Below are 20,448 nucleotides of genomic sequence, written 5' to 3' on the forward strand. Positions count from 1 at the left end.
CGTAGCGTTGATAAAGAAGGGAAATTTGGTGTGGCTTCTTACTAAGCCATGCAACAAAGACATATTCATCCCTCTGTACCACAGAAATGTCACAGTGACAAAAAATAATCTACACCAATTTGTAACATTTTCCAATGGAGATTAAGTTAGTTGAATTTAACAAGTTAAATAAGCAGAATAATGAATATTTTAAATAGAAAGCTAGATAAACAGTGCGAAAATTTTTTCACTTCTTTCATTGTTGCTTCAAAAAAAAAGTGTTATGGGGGAAATAAGGGGACATATATAATACTTTTAACAATAAAGATTTTTTTAAAAAGAAAAAAATAAGTAGCATTAAAGGTCTAGGTATGTTAGAGGATATTTGGTCTTTAGGTAACTCCATATATAATGAAATTCATTGCTACTTAATGCAACAAGAAATAATCCTTAGTGTTTTCCTAACATTAATTCAGATGTTTCCCATTTCCCTCCTGAGTTGTGTTTTTTTTTTTATCTACTTCCATAATTAGAAAGGTCATTTAACAAGATTAAAGAAAAGAACAGCATGAAAAGAATGGCTTAGAATTATAAGTTAGTATTTTTAAAGAGCAATAGGTTACTTCACTGAGGTGATCCTGATTACAGATTTTTTAAAAACTCTTTTCTAAGCAGTGGGCTCCCTCTACTGGCTTGTGACAACCATTTTAGGTAGAAACAAAATCTTTAATGTAGCTTTTGAATGAGTAGAAGTTGGTGAGATTTATGAACGAAGATAAATTAAGGACAACTTGATCTTTAATCATCTACCTCAAATACATTTAAGCCTTTTAGTCTTCAGTTGTTTTACTATAAAGAACCAGTTTATTTTGGATTTTTTAAAGAACATTTATTTTGGATTTCTGCATATGGAGCATAAAGAACACACAGCACTATGTGAGTACTTATGTGAATACACATCTAGACATACCTACATACTGACAAAGAAAAGGGAACTTTTCTTTCAAGAGTACTTTTGTCACTACCATTCTACCTTAAGATAGGACCGAAGAGATAGCCACATTTTTATATTTTGTACTTTCTTCAACCGGAAATGAGGAACCTCAGATTTTCGAGCCCTCCTTGCCGATGTTAAATGTCCAAAGAGCTTTGCAAAAAGTAAGCGCTAAAAAAGACAAAAGGCAAGCATTAATTTTCCAGTATATTACCACAAAAAAGCAAAAATCAACATATATGGACTGTTAGAATTTTATTTAGTTAAGTACTATAAAAACAAAATAAGAAAAGAATTAGCAGCTCAGAATGATTTAATGAAATACTAAAATACTTCAAGAATACTTTGAATATTAGGAAAAGGATAAAATGTTCTCTATTCAGAAGTCTACAATATACTCACCTGTTTATAAGTTCTTTCTGCTACACAGAGCAAAAAAAAGAAAATCCACACAAGAGACACACGAACCACAAAACTTATAATAACCATAGAAAGAACTATGATATCTTCATTAGAACCGAATGCAATTGCGTAAAGTTCAGAAGCCGAGTGTGTAGTGAGTTGTTCCAAGTCTGTAGCTTGGGAGAGTCGGAAAACAAATGGAGTTAAACCCAGGATTAGAGAGATTGCATTTCCAAAAATCTGGTATCCTATTCCTGGTATATGGCTATTCACCTTTATAAGAGAAAAAAGAAAAAGAAAAAAAAAACTTATACAAATTTTACCTACAGTAAAATGAATTTCTATTAAGCATAATTTTATTTATAGCAATATAGAATCAGTTTCTTAAAATGTATTAGTTTTACTACATGAATAATAAAAATTTAATTTACTCAAAGTTGAAGAGCCTATAATGTGTAAAAAGTAAATCATTATTTCTTCAGTTTTCAAAAATAGTTCATTATCAGATCTCTAATTCACTAAGTAGATGCAAAAAGGATTAACTATCTTGGTCTTACCCAGATCTTTAAAAAAATTCTATGTATCTCATTATTTCAAAAGTTAGAAATATCCACAAATACTGCAATATTAAAAAGAATGAGATCTCACATCCACTTAATTTTAGTTCATTAAAGAGAAAAAAATCTAGAATTATATTTAATTATTCAATAAATTTGTGATTTGTTTTCTTCAAAGAGCTCAATATACAAATGGATGTATCTTTAAATTCTAAAACCATTTAGAAGAGAGAAAATGTTAGAGGGGGACAATTAAATAAGAAAAGGGAAAAGATGGTAGGGTAATTATAAAAAAGGAAACTAAAATTTAAATAATGAAAAATATAAGAATGGTAGAACTGGGAGAAACCTTAAATATCACCTAGCTAACTTTTTATCATTCTATAATCTGCTAGCTCATAGATAGTTAAGATATAGAACAACAACTAGAGACTCCTTGTCAATAGCTTTTCATTGCTCACACTGAGACATGAAAGAGGAAGTAGATCAATTTCTATACCCAGTTATTTTAATTCCTGTCCCACATGAAGTGTGTACAATGGTTCTAGGATAACAATACACAAGAAATTAGAACTGCAAGTTAAATAATGACTAGATGTCCAGAGGAATCGGGTAAAACTTTAAAAGTAGCAATGATCTGATTTGTAAAAAAAGTAAAATTAAAATTAAAATCCACAGTATTCTCATCTAACTCTACTTCCAACTACTCAAGATGTTTACCCCTAGCTGCATTACTTCTATACATTTAATTAGGCAAGGAAGTATCAAAACAAATCTTCTGTTTGAACTGTTTAATGTTCTGGGTACTAATAAATAAATGAGCCAAGAGGGATGATAAAGAAAAATAAATATTCATCAAAACTGTATATATATAGCAGCTCCTCAATTTGATCCATTGAAAGCAAAAGAAAGAATAACATAAAAGAAGAAAATTTTAGATTGTATCTATTCTTGGTTGCAAGAATGAAAACAAAAAAAGATGAGTGATATCACTGTTTAAATCAATGACAAAGGAAAATACAAATAACTTTTTTTCAGTTATTATAATCTATATGAAGAGTGAGGTGAGTAGATTATAAACATAACATTCCAGTAATTATTTAATACTAGAGCCCCGTGCACAGATTCGTGCACCGGTGGGGTTCCTCGGCCTGGCCTGCACCCTCTCGCAATCCAGGACCCCTTGGGGGATGTCAGAGAGCCGGTTTCAGCCCTATCTCTTCAGTCCAGACAGGGAGGGACTGCGGGAGGGCTTCAGGGCGTGTCTGGCCCGTCTTGCCCAGTCCCGATCCATCGGACCCCAACAGCAAGCTAACCTACTAGTTGGAGCGTCTGCCACCTGGTGGTCAGTGCGCATCACAGCGACTGGTCGAACAGTCGAATGGTTGGACACTTAGCATATTAGGCTTTTATTATATAGGATATTAATAATCACTGTTTTATCCTTGAACTAAAAGAATAAAATTTTAAAACTTACTCTGTTCATTATCATTCCACTGATTTCAAGTACAGACATATCTGCTTTCTTACAGTCATTGCCTTCCCATACTATAGCACTTATTTTTTCTAATCCTGGGTGGGAACTGTGGAGCCAGGGCAAATGACTCTATAAAAAAATAAAAAGAAATTGGTAAATACAGTTATCTCATTTCATAAATAAAACAAACACATATACACACACATGCATATATATAAAAGGCCTGTGGCCCTAATGCCGTAACGACCAAAGACTGGCGCGGGTGGGCGAGGCTGTGAGCACAGCGAGGCACACGCAGGTGAGCGGGGCTGTGCGTGCAGGTGGGTGGTGCCACGCGATTTCGTACGCTGGGCTTCTAGTATGAATGTGTGTGTGTATATACATATACATATACACACACACACACACACACACAACTTTAACTACATTACTAGTAAAAAATAGAAATAGGTGAATGCATTTGTTTTATAAATAGAATGTACATTTATGTACATAGCTATATTGGTTTTTATACACATAGGATTTCAATGACACTAAAATTCTATCTTAAAATTGGTTAGCATATACATTAAACAGATGCCATAAGATATTAGTTATAAAAATGCATAAGTTAAGAACTTTCTATAACAGATATTAGGCAATATATTGTTCAAAAATACTCTTAAAGTATGTCAGCAAAAGCACGTAGTTGTCAATCTGTCTATATAGCTAATAATATACAAATGTTAATAGACAAACAGATATCACATTGTTCATATTACTAATTGTCCAACTTATGATCATTCAGTAAAAAACAATGACAGCTGGGATTTGAACCTCTTTGAAAGATTAAATAGTGATACAATATCATGCTGAAGGACTCTTCCTCACACACCTACCCTTAATACTTGACTTACTTTTCTGATATTTTAATCTAGCAGTTCTCCAAAGGATCAATTTAAGTTTCTTTTCCTCAGAGCAAATATTGCAAAGCACAAATAGAAGTACTCTCCCAAGTAATATAAAGTATTTCTCAATGTTTCAAGAAATAAAAAAGGTTTAAAAAAAATTAAAAGCTTTAACCTTTTGCACTTGGATATCGAGTGTGACTCGACACGGTTAGCAGCTCTTTTTATACTCTTTGAATGTATCAATAATTTGAAATATAAAAAAATCCAAATAAATAAGTTTGTATGAAAAGAAACTCCAGTTTTTTATTATACTGCTGTGCTTTGTAAAATCTGGGGTATTTAAAAAATTAAATCCCGAGTAGAATAAAGGAATCGAGAAAAAAGCAAGCGAGTGCAAAGGGTTAATAATAAAAAGAATCAGATGTTTACATTTGCTTTAGATCTATAATCCTATATAATAAAGAGGTAATATGCAAATTAACCCCCAAACCCTCACAAGATGGCTGCATGGAGTGACCAGGCCGGCAGGGGGGTTAGTGAGGGACAATCAAACAACTGAACAATCTGGCTGCGTGGGGTGACTCAGGGGCCAGTGAGGGGCGACCAGGCTGGCAGGGGGAGCAGTTGGGGGCGACCAGGCCGGCAGTGGAGGCAGTTGCGGGCGATTAGGCTGGCAGGGGGGGCAGTGAGGGGTGACTAGGCCAGTGGGAGGGGGGGCAGCTGGGGGCAACCAGGCTGGCAGGGAGAAGGCAGTTAGGGGTGACCAGGCCGGCAGGGGGGGCAGTTAGGGGCAATCAGGCTGGCATGCAGAGGCAGTGAGGGGCGATCAGGCTGGCAGGGGGGCAGTTAGGGGTGACCAGGCAGGCAGGCAGATGAGTGATTAGGAGCCAGAGGTCCAGGATTGTGAGAGGGATGTCTGACTGCCGGTTTAGGCCCGATCAGGGCAGTCAGGCAGCCCCCAAGGGGTCCCAGATTGGAGAGGGTGCAGGCTGGGCTGAGGGCACCACCCCCCATGCATGAATTTCATGCACCGGGCCTCTAGTTAAGAAATAAAATTTCAAAATAGGATAGTTGGGGGTTAAAGATAGCAACAAAATCGATGAAACAATAATTTTTGTAATTGCAGATATTGATAGTAAAGTTGCATTGATTAATTTCAACTAAAGGTATAAAATAGTAATTCAACAATATGTAACAAAAAAGATAAGGAAATTATTCTGTCTCATACACTAATTTTCTTTATGTCAAGCTATATATACCATGTTTACTATAAACAGCATAAAAACTAATGAATAATTACAGGCAAACCATAATGCCAGTAATCATGCTATTGACAAAGCTCTTTCCGTGTAGTTATTTGACTATCAAGAGGTTGCCTCTAAATATTTATCTTTCCCAAAGATATGGCATTTTAATATACATTATTAACCTTCATAGCATATATTTTACTATTGGAGAAATTTAAGAGCTATGAGATACTGGTAATTAACCACTTTTATCAAATCATATTCCATAATTTATCTTCAAACAAAATATTCTAGTCTGGGATAGAAATAATTTGCATTGAAATATGTATCCAACTTTTCTTGGAAGTTTAATAATTATGAAACACAATGAAACTAAAAAGCTAGGAACAAGTGCAAGAATCTGAATGGAAAGTGTTAAGCCTGAGAGGCAACAGATTTCAACCACTGACACACAGGCATTTTAATTTATTTCTTAACTCTCAGTCTGTAACAGTGAATTAAAGGTTTTTTAATTACATGAAGCAAGGCATTTCAATATGATGCAGGTCCATCTACAGAAAGAAACAGAAATCAAACAGTTCTTCACTCTCCTTCCAAAAATACTCATTTTGCCCAGCCACCTTCCCAGTTACTCTAATTAGATTTATAATTGTCTTACAATAGGCAAAACAGAAGAGAAAAAGTTACTTAAAAAGCCCTATACTACTCTGTTTTGTCAAATGTATGTATTCTGAAAAACAGTCTTGTTGAAACATGTACTGCCTAAATGTATGGAGAGCAGCATTACATGAAACATTTTTTTAAAAAGGTTCAGGGAAAACATGGAAGCAAATAATTCCGTTTTATAATTTTATCACATAGGTTCTTCTTTCTATGCTTTTCAAATTGAAATTTGGAATTCTTTTAATGATTGTTTTTTATCCTCATTCTAATTCTTAACTGTTTTGCTCCTTGTTCATTCAAAATTGCCTGAAAACCATAAAACTTAATGGTGGCAGGTTTTGTTTCAAATAAATTCACCATGACAACTGCTTTACTGGAGTTTCCACCTGTGGGAACTGTATCCATTAAAATCTGGCTTTCCCTACTGAAAGATGAATTTTACTTGAATATGGCTTTATATTTTACTAGTGTTCCATTGCAGGAAGAATTCTGCAATAGGGTTTCCTGCTGCACTCTACCCCGCCCCGCCTGCTCTCCTCCCTTCTCCCCCACCCAGCCTTCTCCACCAGCCCGCCTACTCTCCTTCCTTCTCCCCCAGCCCCGCCTCTGCTCCTCCCTTCTCCTCCCCCAGGCTTGCTTGCTTCTCTGCAGCTTTGCTCCCTTCTGCAGCTCTTCGCTTCTTTCTACGCTGTCTTGATATGCAAATTAACCGCTATCTTGGTTGGAGTAATTTGCACACACGTCCTGATTGGTTGGTGGGCGTGGCTTGGGCGTATCAAATGTGCGGTCAATTTGCATATTTATCTATTATTAAGTAGGATTATTAGAGGCCCGGTGCACGAAATTCGTGCACGGGGGTAGGAGGGGATGTGACCCTCAGCCCAGCCTGCACCCTCTCCAATCTGGGACCCCTCGAGGGATGTCTGACTGCCCATTTAGGCCCGATCCTACCAGGACTGCTGGCTCCCAACTGCTCGCCTGCCTGACTTCCTGATTGCCCCTAACCGCTTCTGCCTGCCAGCCTGATCACTCCCTAACCACTCCCCTGCCAGCCTGATTGATGCCAAACTGCTCCCCTGCCAGCCTGATTGCCCCTAACTGCCCTTCCCTGCAGGCCTGGTCCCCCCAACTGCCCTCCCCTGCAGACCTGGTCCCCACCAACTGCTCTCCCCTGCAGGCCTGGGTCCCCCCCCCCCCCCCCAACTGCCCTCCCCTGCAGGCCTGGTTGCCCCCAACTTCACTCCTCTGCTGGCCCGGTCCCCCCCAACTGCCCTCCCTTGCAGGCCTGGTCCCTCCCAACTGCCCTCCCCTGCTGGCCTGATTGCCCAAAACTGCCCTCCCTTGCAGGCCTGGTCCCTCCCAACTGCCCTCCCCTGCTGGCCACCTTGTGGTGGCCATCTTGTGTGCACATGGGGGCAGCCATCTTTGACCACATGGGGACAGCCACCTTGTGTGTTGGAGTGATGGTCAATTTGCATATTACTCTTTTATTAGATAGGATAGAGGCCTGGTACACGGGTGGGGGCCGGCTGGTTTGCCCTGAAGGGTGTCCCGGATCAGGGTGGGGGTTCCCTTGGGGTGTGGGGCAGCCTGGGCGAGGGGCCTGTGGTGGTTTGCAGGCCGGCCACACACCCCGGCGACCCAAGTGGAGGCCCTGGTATCTGGGATTTATTTATCTTCTATAATTGAAACTTTGTAGCCTTGAGCGGAGGCCAGGGCAGGCCAGGGTGGGTGGGAAGCTTGGCTTCCTCCTTGCCGGGGCAACCCAAGCCTCCGGCTGGCTCCAGCTCCTTGGCTGCCGCCATTTTTGTTGGGATTTATCTTCTATATTGAAACTTTGTAACCTTGAGTGGAGGCCAGGGCCAGCCAGGGCAGGGCGGGAAGCTTGGCTTCCTCCATTGCCAGGGGCAACCCAAGCCTCCTGCTCTCTACAGCTTCGTGGCTGCCGCCATTTTTGTTGGGTTAATTTGCATACTCGCTCCTGAATGGCTGGTGGGCATGGCTTGTGGGTGTGGTGGAGGTACGGTCCATTTGCATGTTTCTCTTTTATTAGATAGGATACATTCAGCCATGACTAGAAGAAGAAAATTTTCTCCTATAGAAATGTTTGTTACTATTTACAAAGAAAATAAAACAAAAACAGATTTGGTCATCCTGACAAGAACATACTGATTCAAATGCTCAATGTTTCTTCATAAGAGATTTTTGAGTCTTAAAGTAGGCAGAAAAGGGTCCTCCAAACCAAATACAAGAAAAAAACTGGTAGCTTTTCACTTAAAGGGAGCTAATTTCAATTACATGGCTATTAGTAAAACTGAAAACTTGAGCTTATTTTTCAGAAATCTGAGAATAAGAAATGTATATAAAATGAAGTCTTTCACACAAAAGCAAAACCAATGGAAACTTAGAATACTATTAGACATGCAGAGTAGAAAATTAAAAAAATCTTCATCTTACCAAAAAAAAGAGCAGAATGATGTGAAAGATTTAGGGCAAATTTATTCTGTATAGCATTCATTAAAAATATTTTTTAATCATTTAAGAAAGGCCTAATCAGCATGCTTTGAAAAATGTTTATTTCATTTAAGTCATTCATTCAACTTATATTTATTAAACACCTACTATGTACCAGGCACTGTGTGATACAACAATGAGCAAAAGAACACATGGTCCCTGCTTCTATGCAGCTGCTATCTCTGGGGAAATAGTTCACAGGCATTTTCTTAAAGGTCAATTCTAGTTGTTATTTCTGTGACTTAAATGAATATGCAAATGACTCATGATCAACCCCACTCTCAAGGATTAATTGTTCATTGCTTTTTTCACTTCTTAAATCTCAGGGAACTTTAGCTATTCCCATGGCCACAACCTGGATCTTGTCACCACACAGAATTGCTCTACTTCTGATGTGACTCTTGAACCACACCTCTCATCTTGCCAGGTCTCTCAAACCTTCAATTCTAAACACTTGTTTCCTTGAGCACACCTATTCTTCATTCTATCAGTCTCTTCTTGGTTTCATTTCCTTCTCAATCTAACATGGCTAGACTCTTACCACATCTGTTCTTTCAACCAGTATACCATCCCTTCTCCTGTCTCCTGAATAGCAATTATTTAGTGAACACCTATGCTGTGTGACTTTGGGTACATTATTCAATTCTGGGCCTCAATTTTCTCAGCTATAAAATAAAAATAAACCCTACTGTTATAGGTTGAGAGGATTACATGAGATAATACATCTAGATTACTTTGCACAGTGCCTAGCTTTTATTAAATGCTTATTAAATGCTTGCTATTGTTATGATCATTACAACTATATTCCAGAGAATATCACACAACTGTCTGGAACGAGCAACCACAAATTCATGGTTTCAGACTCTACCTGGACCCTCAACAATGTGACAGTCTGACTTTTTTTTTAAAAAATTTTTTTATATTTTATTGATTTTTTACAGAGAGGAAGAGAGAGGGACAGATAGTTAGAAACATCGATGAGAGAGAAACATCGATCAGCTGCCTCCTGCACACCCCCCACTGGGGATGTGCCCGCAACCAAGGTACATGCCCTTGACCGGAATCGAACCTGGGACCCTTCAGTCCGCAGGCTGACGCTCTATCCACTGAGCCAAACCGGTTAGGGCGAGTCTGACTTTTTTAATTGGCTTGAATGCATGCATATATATATATACTCTCTCTCCACTATCCCCATTTCCTGCAAATGATAACTTCAAGCCTTCATCACCATCCACAAATCCCCTATCCTATCATCTCACTTCTTATTGTTAACAGACTCCTTAACCTCCTGCACTCACAGAATAGATTATCAGGCAGCAACTCTCTCATCATCTTCCTTGTTTCAGGCACTCTTCCTCCTCCCATTTCAACAGAAGATGTATTCCTCTTCCTGTCAAGGAGGAATTTATAGTAAGCTTCCTAACTAGGCTTTCCCACTAGAATCCTAAGACACATCATTTAACTTTTTCTCCTGTACCTCTTTAATTCTTCCCTACTGGTTTTCTCCTATGCACATATGTGCTTAAACATTTCACATCTCTGGGAGAGGGGTGGGGACCAAAACTATTTTCTCATCTAACTAATACCTAATTTTTTCCAAACTTTCTCAGCCATGCTTCTTAAACCTTTCTTCATTCTCCTTATTCAATCCCTGTAGCAAAGCTTCTTTCCCCTAACACTTCCTGTAGCCAATGTCAAAACTAATGAATATATTTTAAAGTGAAACACTTCACTCAGAGAATAGTAACACTCGAGTTTATATTTTAACTTTCCCCCTTATTTGTTCAATATTTTAATTTAAAAAACACTATAGGCAAAATTGAAACTCACTTTGTACACCATTCCCTTCTTTTATTCCTCAGACTTATCCTAAATTTGGTGTTTACTATTCCCTTGCATGTTTTTATACTCTTACTGCATCTGCTTTTATCCATAAATAATATATAATATAATAATATAACCTTGCATGTCTTAAAACTTTATATATTGTATGTATACTCCCGGAACTTGCTTTTTTCATTCAAAATTATATTCACAAGATTTATTCCTTTTTATATATGAAGCTGGGTTCATTAAATTTCACTGATATATATTGTTTTATCATATGTCAGAACTTATTAATTCTACTACTGTTGCCTATTACATTATTTTTAATTTTTCACTATTATGCACAATGCAATACCATACACATAAAAATTATTTTATATGTCCTCATGCCCAGCTTCTAAAGTTTCCTTAGAGATGAAAGAGTCCTAAAGTACGCAGACCTTCAATTTTTTTACATGACAAACTGCTTTCAAAGTAGTTGTGCAAATTTATATGAACATCAGCACTGAATAAGAGTTCTTTCTTCACATTCTTGCCAACGTTGAAATTTATCAACTAAAAAATTTTTAGACAATTTGATCAATATGAAATTGTATCTCATTGTTCTACTTTACATTTCCCTAATTACTAATAAGGCTGACCAATTTTACTTATTATATATTAGCCATCTAGGTGAGTTGCTTGCTCACATCCTTTGTCCATTTTTGTACTGAGTTGTTTACCTTTTACCTATTCATCTGTTAAAGTTCTTTGTGTGCTCTGTGCAGTAACACTTTGAGTTATTGTGTTGGAAATATCTTCTAGCTTGTGGCTTGTCTTTTAATATTATTTATGGCTTAATTTGTAGCCCAAAGTTTTATATTTTAAGATATTCAAATTTATTTTTTTAGAGAGAGAGAGAGCAAGGGGGGGGGGGGGGGGAGAGAAACATCGAACAGTTGCCTCCCCTAAGGGCCCTGACCCAGAATCGAACCCACAATCCTTTGATGTACAGGACGGCGGTCCAACCAACAGAGCCACACTGGCCAGGACAATCCCCTATTTTTAGATGTTTGCTTGTGCTTTTTGTATCTTGTTTAAAAAATCCTTCTCATACTTGAAGAAACGAAGGATTTTCTCCTATACTTTCTTCTAAGTATTTTAAAGTTTTGCTTCTTCACAGTTAGGAACTATCTGGAATACATTTTTATGTATGGATAATCACTTGATCCACAACCATATACTAAGTAATCTATGCTTTTCCACTGATTTGTAATACCACTTATGCAATATATTAGGGATCCATATAAGCATATGTCTACTTCTGGGTTTTCTATTCTGACCCATTGGTCTATTAATCTGTTTCGAGCTGCTTTAACAAAATAGATTGGATGGCTTAAGAACAGAAATCTATTTCTCATAGTTCTAGAGGCTACAAAGTCCAAAGATCAAGGTGCCAACAGACTCAATGTCTGGTGAGATTCCCACTTTCTGGTTTAGAGACTGCCCTCTTTTTAAGGGCACTAATGATAATCATGAGAGCTCCACCGTCATGCCTAATTACATCCCAGAGGCTCACCTCCAAATGCGATCATATTTTGGTGGGGACACTTTCAGTCTATAGCATATACCTATACCATACTACCTTAATTACTATATTTTAAAAAATACATTTTTATATCCAATATGGAAAGTTCCCTGTAGTTCTTCAAAATTGTTTCTGCTATGACATTTTGTTCTTTAATGTGAACTTTAAATCTGTCTTAGACTCTAAGTCCAACTGAAAACAGAGACATACAATTTTAATAGAAATTTAACAGAAAAAGCAGTGATGATGGACATCTCTTGTTCCTGCTTTTAATAAAAATGCTCCTAAAATTTCAACATTAAAGGTTCTTTGATAGCTACCTTTTATCAGATTAAGGAAGTTCCCTTCTACCTCTAGTTTTCTAAGTTTACTTGTTGGTTTCATTGTTAGGATTTCATGAGGACTTGGATAAGAGAGAGAAGAAAGTAAGAACAGTGAGGATTTTAAATGACTACCCACTTTCTGGACAGTGAACAGATGAATGAAGATGTCATTCACCAAGATTTTGAATGCCATAAGAAAAATAAATTTATGAGGGAAGGTGGTGTATTTGGTTAAAGCTGAGGCAATGGTGTAACATTCAAATGAAGATGTCCCACAGACCTGTGTTGTCCAATATAGTACACCCTACTCACATGTGGCTACTGAGCACTTGAAATGTGACTAGTCCAAATCAGATGTGCTGTAATAGATTTTGAAGACATTTTGTATTAAAAATACACACTGAGTGGCCAGATTATTATGATCTCTGAATGCATAATAATCTGGCCACTCAGTGTATTTGTATCTCAAATGGGTACCAAAAGTATTCTAGACTTTTGCTGGAGATCAACCACCTATTTGCCCTGAGCTTTCTATCAGCCAGTGGAAAGGGGAAAACTGATCAGGTGCAAGATTTATAGTATCTTTGATATCAAATAAATGAGGTACTCAAGAGAAGTACACTGAGTGGCCAAATTATTATGCGTTCAGAGATCATAATAATCTGGCCACTTAGTGTATATTATTTCATTATTTTTCACATTAGTTATATGTTGAAGTGATATTTTGAATATAGGGTTAAAGAAAATATACTAAAATTAATTTCACCTTTTAAAACATTTTAATGCGGCTACCAGAAATTTTTAAATTACATATGTGACTCTCATTATATTTCTATTCGACAGCACTATTATAGGCACTTGGAGATACAAATCTGATATTCATGAAATATAGCTCTGTGAATTACAATCTTACAGTGGAGTTAAGACCACAGGTATAAATAAATCTGAGCATGAAGTCTGTTGAGTGAGAAAAAGACTACTGCATTTAAAACACAAGTTGACTTATAAAACTCCATTTACCAACAACTTTTCAGAAACATATGTTTGCAAGTTCAGAAACATAACCATAACATAAATGATGAGATTCTATGTTCCAATGAAGCCAGACCACAGCTCACATTTAAAAAAATTTTTTTACCAGAATATTTTAATTAAATGTAAGGTTTTTCTTCACCTCTGTAAATTTTGTACATTCAAAGGAGAAAAACCTGCAGAAACCACCAGTGGCTTAAATTATTTATTACTAGAAATTAAAATCATCCCAGAGACTTAAGGGACAAATTAGCCCATGACAACTGTAAACCAACCTGGTGAAAAGGATCATCTCTATATTCTTTTTTCACACATGGATTAACATGAGGATTTTCCACATCTGTCTCACTGGTACAAGATGATCGGCATTCTGCACAATGTAACAAGTCTTCCCATAATACATCTTCTGTTTCAGATTCTGGCCTTGTGCTCTCAGAATCCTGTCTGGAACTTGAACAGCGAGAGCTGCAACTAGTACCCGATTTTGGGGCATCCTGAAATCAAGATATTCTTTGACATTAATACAATTTATGTACCCTTTCCAATTCAAAGGATTCTATTAGAACCATATATTGTTACTTTTTGCTAAAACAATAAACACACTGTCAAATAACAGTGAAATAGATAGCAAAACATTAAAAATACATATTAATTTTTAAGGAGTAACAAAATTTCCTCATATCAAAATTTATTTCACATTTCAGCTCAAGTGTTACTTTGCATACAAAGATTATGACTTCTTTCTCTTTGTATTTATTTATTGTCTAAAGTTTTACATGTCTCCTTTTTCCCCGCTTGACATCCCCTCCTCCTCCTCCCCTTTGCCAATGACTTCTTTCACTTAAACTTTATACAAAGTTCAGAATTCAGGCAGGCAAAGACTAGTCTACATTCACATGGACTGCATAGTCACCCACTTTAATTGATGGTTTAATGGAGTTTTCTTACTTAGTCTATTTTAGCAACAATAGATTTAACGTATCTATTGTCTTAGTTTCTCAAACAAGTTCAATAAATTGACAAAATGAATAAATAATCATAAATTATCTCAAACACATGAATAGCTACAAAGTGCCAATTCATGTGTTTGAGATAATCTATGATATGAAAGTAAAAAACTAAAAGAAAGAAGTTAAATAATTTCTAATAAATTTACTATTTTCTTAGTTTTTAACATACAAAATAAATAGTTTTGAGTAAAATTTTAATTTAAATGAATTCATAACTTTTACTGAATAAAGAATAACAGCCATCCTTATAGCAAAGTGTGCTGAAATTTTTAGATTCGATTTTAGTTATCCTGGCACTAAGATTTGTCAATTCTACCTTTAAAATGTTGTTTGTTTGTCTTTCTATGCTATCACCAAATATCATTCATTCTTTGTATGCCATAAGAGCCTCCTAATTGACCCCTACCTAAAAGGCCTTCCCTCTTTCCAGGTTAACCTTCCAAAAGTACAACTGTTCTTTCACTCCTCTGACCAAAATCCTTCTGTGGCTTCCCACTGCTGTTCTTCTGGATAAAGTTCAAATTCCTTCACCTACCACGCTCTCTTCAACGGCTATTTTTGGACCTTGTTTTCCACTTCTCAGTACCACAGCCTTCTCTTCCAGTGACAATGGGCTAGTCCTTAACTCCTAAACACAACTTGTTCGTTGCCACTCCAGCCTCTCAGTATATTCCTACCTCTCATTATAAGTCCTTCTCTTCTTTAAAGCCCACTCAACAAAGTGTCAGGAAATTACCATCTCTACCCCTTTCTAGCTGGCTTACCTTAGAGACTTAAGGGACAAATCAGCTCATGACAATGGGAAATAAAACTACCTACCCTAAAGAGATATTAAAAATTAAATGAGCACTATAGTTTTTAATACAAACCTGTACAAAGCAGAGGTTCAACAAATGTTAGTTTAAAATCTTCTATTTAGAGTGAATACTTTGTCCCTGCAGTGAGTTATTATTATATTCATTTGACAATAAATTTTGTCTTGCTATCTAGCATCTATATTATCTGGGTTAATTAAATGTTCATGTATTTCATATATTCAAATAAATCATAACTCTCAAATACACTGTAAGTCTACCAAATACAAAAACCATCTTTACCACAGGTAACACAATATCTTGAATGAGTGAGTTATATTATTGACAATTAACTTGTGTATATTAGAATGGGGCACCATGTATATTTAGTATGTGATAGAGCATTTGTGGCAGGGTTGTTTGAGAGAAAAGTAAAAAAAAAAAATTTTTTTTGAAAGAATTGAATAGAAAAACAAATAAAAAAATAAAAAGAGAAAAAAATTTACAGAAAAAGGGTAAAAATCAGTCTGCTATTTTTTTTTTACAAAAAGCACTTCAAAAATATATCAGATTCACTGTCAAGCAGAATACTTGAAACCTAAGTAGTTTTCATCATAACAATTTTCATTAGATAACAAGGACAGAAGTAATAAGCAACCAGTAATTGCTAATTTAAATTTTTTCATAAAGCTAGCTTATTATCTATCACTAATTTTGATGCAGACTTGCTGATCAGAAAAAAAAAGTATCAGATTAAAGGGCCAATGTTTAACTGAAACTAATGGGTGATTTCAGGAATAAGGAAATACCTATAATTCCTGATAAAAGTATTTTGTCAAATACTGATTAATAAATAGGAAATTTTATAAATGCATAATGTAAAAATTATTGCCTAGAATTGCTTATATTTCAAACACTATTTTATCTGCAATATTTAAGTGATTAATGGCCACTTTGAATTTCATTATAAATTGCTGATTACAGACTAAAAATAGGAAATTTTAGAATTGAGGAAAAACAGCTCAACTTAATAGCTCATTTGATTCGCTCTGCTTATTTCAAATCTTTAGATAGCTAAAACAGCATATAGTCAAATGAAGAGAGGATTATTTACTTAAAAGGAATAAGCATTTATAATATGAGTGCTTTGTATTAAGCAATTATACATAATCTTATTTAATCCTAACAATCTGATGAGGCTGCTCTCCTTCTCTCTCCCCCTGATTATACAGGCAGAAACTGGGACTCAGAGAAGTTAAATAATTTTTCCAAAGTTATTTAAATAGTTTGATTCCAAGCCCATAGTTTCTGCATTGTGTTTTCCATCAAATGCATTTATTAGATGAGAATCTTATCTACAATAGGGAAGACAAATTGAAAGACACTTGTAGAGTTAACAAAGCAGGACAGAGAAGAAAATAAGTCAAATGCTTAAATGAAGCTATCAATTTCCCAGGAAACCTTCTATATCCCAGATAATCAAGTAATCCATCATCTTCCCAACAGGTGATTGAAAGAAGCCAACCAGATATAGTATATCACAGAAAAAGGTAAGTGGGTTGCGGGTGGGAAGCGGGGGAATATGGAAAGAGGGGTTAAGTAAAAGTCCACACTGAATGACAGATCACCACCACATTCCCAACCCCTTTGGTACCAAACTCCATGGCAGCCTAATCTAGTATCGGCCCTCCAATGGACCAACGACTGGATAACTTTTCTTGAAAAACAAAATGACCATGAGGAGAATCAAGTTGGTGGCATGGGTAAACACGGGTACTTGACGCCTTCCATAACATCAAAATTACAACTAAAATATAGAACCACCATCATTCAGAACCACCTGAAATCTGGCTGAATGGAAGCCCTACAATTAGAGATGTATAGAAAATACACTGAAACTGGTAGGAGGGGCGGAGGCGTAGAACGACACCTACGTGTGGTGTGTTTTTCAATTGGGAGGAATATCTCCGCTGTGAAGGCCTCCTTTGTGAAGCAATTGATTCATTTGCCTTGAAGGGAGATAATAAAATGTTCTTAGTTCTTTAGAATAAAAACCGAAAATACAGTTGAATGAAATTCTTTTACTATTTAAAGAGCTTCAAGAGATGTGATAACTTTAAGAGATGTGGTAAGTCAGAAAAGGGTTTAGAAAAAACACACAAACGTTAATAAGAAAAAAGATTGAATATAATAGTATGGGCAACTTAATAACTGGTGACAAGAACATAAAGAAAGTCACTTAGAATAATAACTTTGCAATAATCAATTAGTCATAAAGCCATTCAAATTGTGGGAAAGACTAACCCAGGAGTTCACAGATTGTCTCTCCAGGATGGGCTTCTTTAAAGGTAAACAGTGAACTGAATGTATGAATCTTCAGAGAAAATACACAAAATGAGTACAAATGTATGGCTATTTATCATATATGCAACACATAAATCTAAAACTGCTACTCTATAAATCCAGAATATATAACAATAAGATAGTGATACTGAGGGGAAATATGTTCTTTTAATAATTATTGTTAATTTTTAATTCAATTGTTAAAAGAAGTTGTAAATTAGTAACATATAAAAAATGATATGGCTCTAGCCGGTTTGGCTCAGTGGATAGAGCATCAGCCTGAAGATTGAAGGGTCCCAGGGCACATGCTCGAGTTGCAGGCTCAATCCCCAGTAGGGGGCGTGCAGGGGGCAGCCGATCAATGACTCTCTCTCATAACTGATGTTTCTCTCTCTCTCTCTCTCTCTCTCTCTCTCCCCCTTCCTTTCTGAAATCAATAAAAATATATTTTTAAAAAAAGATATGTATGTATATATGTAAAGCCAAAGTATATACCTCATTAGGGTAATGTTTCTTATAATGGTGTGACTTTCTATTCCGAAGAATGCTCTCAGAAGTCCTGTCCGCATTACGGCGTAATGGGTATCCTGTTTCAGGACCTTCCTCGCTGGAGACTTCATCAGAGACATTTGTTATTGTCCTTTGGGTATCCTAAAATGGGAGTACACAAAGAGGATTATGGTAATTTCTAACTTAACTTGCAGTTATGAAAGTGCAAAACTTTCAATTATATACATATGCACATATAGCTTTAAATACCTTTAAACCCCTCAAAGTGATTAGTGCTACTCAATTTTCTGAAAAAATATCTTAAATCAGTGACTATCCTGGCATTTTAATGTTAAGAGTAATTCCACATTCATTTGTCAAATTGTTCTATAATGTTTCTGTTCCACAAAAATATTTGAAATAGCTTACAAAATTATAAAATATAAAATAGGATAAAAGAAGCTGAGAGACCTGTGATGAACTAATTGTACTATTTTCACAAACTAAAAATATGATCAATTATAAGACCACCACTGAGTAAATAATGGCTTATGAGGCAGGAGGAGGTGACATTAAGACACATCCAGATTTCAGAAATCCTCAAATTGAGAGACTCAGAACATGAGTTTTATTGACACTTCCATGTTTCTTTCATATAGCTTTAATAGGTAATACATACCAGAAAGTGTGTTTGAAAGTTTAATGATTGAAAACTTATTTGTTCAGTGTTGATAGTAATGTGAGATTCACATTATCAGAGAGCTAAATGTGTCAACAATCTAAAATCAAGTAATGTACTATATTTCATTGCAGTCCCAAACTATTTATTGTACAGCTACTGGTCCTAAAAATACATGTACTGTCAAGTAGTAACACATACTTCATTCAAAATTAGAGAATCTTCTTTTCTTCTATTTATTTTCCTCAACACAAATGTTCATGCTTACATTGCTAAATTTAACAGTAAACATCTTTTAATTTGACCATATTATTTTATTGTACCAGCTTTTAAAGAGTAAGTTATTTAACCAGAAAAATTCAGTGAAATAAAGAGACAGAAGATCTACATTAGGCTTTGCTACAATAGCCCAGGGTAGCTTTATTATTTTGGAAAAGTAAATAAACAACTATTAACAAATATGTGCTCAATAAGAATTTTTTCTTTTTGTTTATTTCTCTCTTTTTTTAAATCTTTATTGTTCCGATTATTACAGTTGTTCCTCTCCCCCCCCCCATAGCTCCCCTCCACTCGATTCCCACCCCACTCCAGGCCTTTCCCCCCTCCCCACTGCCCTCGTCCATAGGTGTAAGCTCTTTGTCCAATCTCTTCCCGCACCCCCCACAACCCCTTCCCCCAGAGAATTGTCAGTCCACTCCCTTTCTATGCCCCTGATTCTATTTTATTCACCAGTTTATTCTGTTCATCAGATTTTTTACTCAGTTGATTTTTAGATTCACTTGTTGATAGATATGTATTTGTTGTCACTTTGTTGTTCATAATTTTTTATCTTTACCTTTTTCTTCTGCTTCCTCTTCTTAGAGAATACCCTTCAGCATTTCATATAATACTGGTTTGGTGGTGATGAACTCCTTTAGCTTTTTCTTGTCTGTGAAGCTCTTTATCTGACCTTCAATTCTAAATGATAGCTTTGCTGGGTAGAGTAATCTTGGTTGTAGGTTCTTGCTGTTCATCACTTTGTATATTTCTTGCCACTCCCGTCTGGCCTGCATAGTTTCCGTTGAGAAATCAGCTGAGAGTCATATGGGTATCCCCTTGTAGGTAACTAACTGTTTTTCTCTTGTTCCTTTTAAGATTCTCTCTTTGTCTTTTGCCCTTGGTCCTCTTTGGGGTTCTCTGCACTTCCTGGACTTGTAAGTCCATTTCTTTCACCAGGTAGGGGAAGTTTTCTGTCATTATTTCTTCAAATAGGTTTCAATATCTTGCTCTCTCTCTTATTCTGGCACCCCCATAGTTCAGATGTTGGTATGCTTGAAGTTGTCCCAGAGGCTCCTTACACTATCTTCATATTTTTGGATTCTTTTTTTCTTTTTGCTTTTCCATTTGGGTGTTTTTTGCTTCTTCGTATTTCAAATCTTTGACTTGATTCTTGGGATCCTCTAGTCTGCTGTTGGATCTCTGTACATTATTCTTTATTTCAGTCAGTGTATACTTAATTTCTGATTGGTCCTTTTTCCTATTCTTGAGGGTCTCACTAAATTTCTCAGAGGTTTCTAGAAGATTCTTGAGTAACCTTATAACCGTGGTTTTGAACTCTATATCCAGTATTTTGCTTTCATCCATTTCTTTCATTTGTGACTTGTTTCTTTGTCTCCGCATTT

At 36.2% G+C, this 20,448-nt stretch overlaps 1 protein-coding gene across 2 annotated transcripts in view; it reads right to left on the reverse strand.

Annotated features, from left to right (window-relative positions):
• Positions 1 to 20,448, reverse strand: part of PHTF2 (putative homeodomain transcription factor 2) — a 95,225-nt gene that overhangs the window by 12,516 nt on the left and 62,261 nt on the right. For both annotated transcript variants that reach the window (XM_079785397.1, XM_079785396.1), the window contains 5 exons: positions 18,115 to 18,270; positions 13,748 to 13,966; positions 3,410 to 3,538; positions 1,376 to 1,648; positions 1,013 to 1,144 (listed from right to left, as the gene is read on the reverse strand). In XM_079785397.1, coding sequence (XP_079641523.1) covers positions 1,013 to 1,144; positions 1,376 to 1,648; positions 3,410 to 3,538; positions 13,748 to 13,966; positions 18,115 to 18,270 — 909 coding nt within the window. The remainder of the gene's footprint in view (positions 1 to 1,012; positions 1,145 to 1,375; positions 1,649 to 3,409; positions 3,539 to 13,747; positions 13,967 to 18,114; positions 18,271 to 20,448) is intronic.

This window comes from Cnephaeus nilssonii, assembly GCF_951640355.1.
Source record: "Cnephaeus nilssonii genome assembly, chromosome: 12".
NCBI classification, from domain to species: domain Eukaryota; kingdom Metazoa; phylum Chordata; class Mammalia; order Chiroptera; family Vespertilionidae; genus Cnephaeus; species Cnephaeus nilssonii.